The sequence below is a fragment of the Sphaeroforma arctica genome (genome assembly GCF_001186125.1).
Source record: "Sphaeroforma arctica JP610 unplaced genomic scaffold supercont1.160, whole genome shotgun sequence".
NCBI lineage: Eukaryota > Ichthyosporea > Ichthyophonida > Sphaeroforma > Sphaeroforma arctica.
The window spans coordinates 78,711-82,966 of NW_014040398.1; the positions used below are offsets into that span (position 1 = coordinate 78,711).

At 42.2% G+C, this 4,256-nt stretch overlaps 2 protein-coding genes across 2 annotated transcripts in view; both read right to left on the reverse strand.

Annotated features, from left to right (window-relative positions):
• Positions 1 to 507, reverse strand: part of SARC_03230 (hypothetical protein) — a 6,942-nt gene extending 6,435 nt beyond the window's left edge. The window contains exon 1 of the mRNA XM_014302984.1: positions 68 to 507. Within this exon, the coding sequence (XP_014158459.1) occupies positions 68 to 437 (370 nt within the window). The 5' untranslated portion in view covers positions 438 to 507. The remainder of the gene's footprint in view (positions 1 to 67) is intronic.
• A 707-nt stretch (positions 508 to 1,214) lies between these two features.
• SARC_03231 (hypothetical protein) overlaps positions 1,215 to 4,256 on the reverse strand; it is a 4,110-nt gene continuing 1,068 nt past the window's right edge. Inside the window, exons 2-5 of the mRNA XM_014302985.1 lie at positions 3,499 to 3,659; positions 2,861 to 3,029; positions 2,177 to 2,287; positions 1,215 to 1,779 (exon numbers count right to left, since the gene is read on the reverse strand). Coding sequence (XP_014158460.1) covers positions 1,309 to 1,779; positions 2,177 to 2,287; positions 2,861 to 3,029; positions 3,499 to 3,659 — 912 coding nt within the window. The 3' untranslated portion in view covers positions 1,215 to 1,308. The remainder of the gene's footprint in view (positions 1,780 to 2,176; positions 2,288 to 2,860; positions 3,030 to 3,498; positions 3,660 to 4,256) is intronic.

The window sequence follows — 4,256 nt, forward strand, 5'->3', positions numbered from 1 at the left end:
ATGTATATATATATTTACATATATATATATATATGTATTTATGTATTTTAATATGATAGCATCCTACCATCAGCCCCGAAGTTCTTATTTCCGACACTCAGTATCTTTAGCGATGAATTAACGCTCAGACACTGGGATAGTGCATCCAGATCATTCTCGACCAGTTCTCGGCCAGTATGAAACTCCTCTAGAAACTTAGACTTCCCAATGGCCGCGCACAAGCGAATAAAATCCGCGGATTCGATCGTTCGGAAGGACATCACATACAGTGATTTAAAGGCGGGGTCGTCCTTCTCGAGTTTCTGAATCCATCCATCTACGGGACTATTAGCACGTGCACTCCCCCAAACAGTTGGGGTTGGCACGGCAACGGGTGTGGGCATGCCAGGCTCCCGCGGCAGTTGGGGTTCTTCATTTTCTTTCATAAAGGGCGGCATGGTTGCTACGTACTAGTGGTGTGTACAGGATGCCTTGCGCAGTCTCACAGTTGAACTTCTTTAGTACACTCTATTAATCCCTGTACGACTGCTTTCGTAAACCCTAAAATACATAAGTGTACCCCATCACGAAATACACAAGAAATGATAACATGCAAAAATTGATGACGTCGCTCAAAAATGGCGCGTCACGTCGGCCACGTGCCACGTAAGTAAATAGAGCACCTCCTAAATATTTAGTAAATTCAACATCAGCCATCAGGGGAGGCCGGGAGGCGATGAATAGAGATACATAAATAACAGAAAATGTATCATACATACGCCATAGCCTCCTAAATTCAACAGGAGGTTATCATTTGAATATATTTTAAAACTATTCACCCGGCTTATGATTAAAGGATGCGAATCACTACAATACCAGTAGATGGGGTCTGTCTGTATGTGGACAAGCGCGAAATACATAGTTACACATCAACGCAGCTTTGTCTGTCATTATATCATAAACAACCCGATACGATTTCTATCCACTAGTGTGCCGATCAATTGTTTATCTAGGTCTTCTAATCACTATATCATAAATAAATGAATAGGTAAAGGACACAATTTCTATCTACTAGTATGCCGATCAATTGTTTATCTAGGTCTTCTAATCACTATATCATAAATAAATGAATAAATAAAGGATACAATTTCTATCTACTAGTATGCCGATCAATTGTTTATCTAGGTCTTCTAATCACAATATCATAACTAAATGATACAATTTCTATCTACTAGTACGCCGATCAATTGTTTATTTAAGTCTTCGAATCAATTGTTTATTTATAGGTCTTCATCAGACCCTCTGTCAAGTTACACTAGTGAATATAACTCAGAACTCCAGAATATTGTGGAAATCGTGTCCAATCACAGCCATGCCGGGCAAGCACGCAAACTTGACCATGGGTGGGGGGCCACAGATCATCAGTAACGTATCATCAGAAGGTGCTGGGAGGTGCTTCTCCATCATTTCCTGGGTGATAAAGCCTGTGTCGTACTTCCACTCGTCTTTAGCCTCATCAATGGTGAACCACAACTTGAACGATTCGGGATGGTCCTTGGCGAAGGCCTCTAGCTCACTGCGCAGCAGAATATCATCCTCTGTTTTGTTGGCGAACAGTAGGTGGAAGACGGTCTTGTCCTGTGGGTCTTTCATAGCCGCTCGCACTATCTGAAGCATTGGGGTGATGCCAGTGCCCCCGCATACCATGCCGATCTGTTTGGCGTACAACTTCTCGTTGTTCTCGCGTTTGAAACCACTTTCCCTCATCTTGCCCTTCTCCACTAACACTTGTCCGCGTCCCTGTGCAAGTGGTGCATTTGATAGCAACATTCGTGTGATTAATAATCTTCCGACATATGTGCTACAGTGCACAATGTAAGCCTGACTGTAGAATGCGCACTCTCCCGACAGTTCACGAATCGGTTAACCCGATACAATCAGTGCGGCAATCGATAGTATACTACAATGCGAATGCTGCTGCATTAGTGGGCGGGCAATTCCAAGCACGTGTAGCATGTGTAGCTAAATCACACAACACACACCAAGAAGATACTGCGCCCACCAAAGACTCACAATATACGCGAGACCTACATTCGTTACCAGGCCTGTTTCGCAGCAGTATTCGATACCAAGTGCATACCAACAAATGGCACACTAAAAAACAGAACATGCAACGGTAAGCGGTGGCAAGACTTACCGAATACGTGATTTTGCCAGCGGGTCCGCGAACACCGATGCTGTCGCCCACTTTCATCTCCTCCATGTACATGCCCATGCGGCCTCCATCGGGGAATTTGGGGTGGACGTTCTGCGCGGTGACGATTGATTGGTTCATCGTTAAATATCAAACGCGGGAATACGACTTTGCGAGTAGGCTCTGTGGTGCCCCGTTCAGCTATGCGGAAGCTGGTACATACTTTGCGTGCAACGTTTGGCGCTTTCGCAGATGATTGGATGCGCGAGACGTGGTGAAAGCCCGAACTTTCAATACGACGAACCGTAGGTAGCATATATATATATCTATATATATATGCGATTTAGCGAAGCAATCACTGCATTTAGCCACCCAGCAATAGCAGCCATAGGTTCACCCCCGCATGCAAGGTATCGCGACAAAGACAAGGACTACTACACCACCCACACATACACATTACAGGACACTCTCGCCATGCACAGTGCAGAGGTTACTCGCCTGCACACTTACTTCTGACGTGCAATGAACTACTGCAGAATCAATGATTAATCCCTGAAATGGACATTGACACCAAGGGCGCTACAGCACACAGAGCACTCACAGGAATCACACGGACGCAGATAAGATCTAACAAGGAATGCATCGGCAACTGCAACTTGCACAGACAGCCGCACACAAATGACGTACCGGGAAGTAGGTCTTCACAACCAAGTCGAAGTAGCCCATGTCAGCGTCTGAGCTGACGGGTGTGTATGCGCGCAGGCACTTCTTGCCGTCCTTACCACAGTTGGCGGATAACAGGATGTGCTTGCCAATTGGTAGACCGAGGACGTGGTCTGGTGACTGTAACGCAAACCTACGCAGAAAGGTGGTAGTAGATAAACAGGGATTAAAAGGTAAGACGTACAGACAGACAGACAGAAGTCAAAGGAGATGGCTATAAACAGACGGGTACCAGTAGAAAGCACTAACAAATACAAAAGTATTCATCCATAGGCACTCAGGATGTCAGAGCCTCAAATAAAAAAACAATGGGCAAGTTCTTCTGCATCATTCTTTAACATGCACTCGATTGTGTTACTTCATTGCACTGGTACACAGAACGACGACCCATACACGTGACCGCACAATTTTACTTCGAGAGGCCCAAATATAGCCATACTACTCAAATTTACTGTGAATATCCGACTATCGAAATGGTCGGAGGAGAAAAAAACCCCCCAAAAAACAAAACCTGCTCACACACGACAAACTATAACTCACTATTTAAAACACACGAACGCCACAGTGTGCCTATCTACCAAACACCGTGTCAGCTTGAATACCTATAGCGTCTTGTATCGTGCGATGTATCCTCCCTCTCAATCAGAGTGAAATCGATGACCTTCTTTGGGTCCAAGGCCACGGGATCTGAACTGAGGAACAACACCTTGACGCAAAATAGTGCGGTGGTTGCGGCGACGACAAGCACAGCGGTCTCCATAGACTACAGTGGATATACAAAAAAAATAAGTATGTTGAGCCAAAACGGAAAAAGAGATTATGCAATATATATGTGTTCCTATGTATATATATATATATGAACACACATAAAGATAATTGCTTGTTCAAAAGTGATAACAAACGTATTTGTGGATCTATCAATTCGAAAGCAAAATCCAAAGGTGGGTGCATACAAGTTCAAAATACGAGATGGAATAGATATGGTTTATATTGAATATTGACGGCAAACATATGAAAATATAGATCGATGTTACTATATATACACTCGCAAAGATATTTATACGAGGAATTGTAATATATATACATATACAAATAAAAATGGAAACGCAACTGTAAATACACATATGCGTATATACATAACATAGAGACGTAGACATACCATTATTTATAATTTTGCGTATATACGTGTTTAAAAATTAACGGAAATATACGTAAATATATACACACAATTTATATATATATATATTTGCACACGTATATATGTATATATGTTTATATTTATATATACCTAAATATTAATTCAAATATTTAATATATATATATATATATATATATATATAATATAGTATATAATAAATAT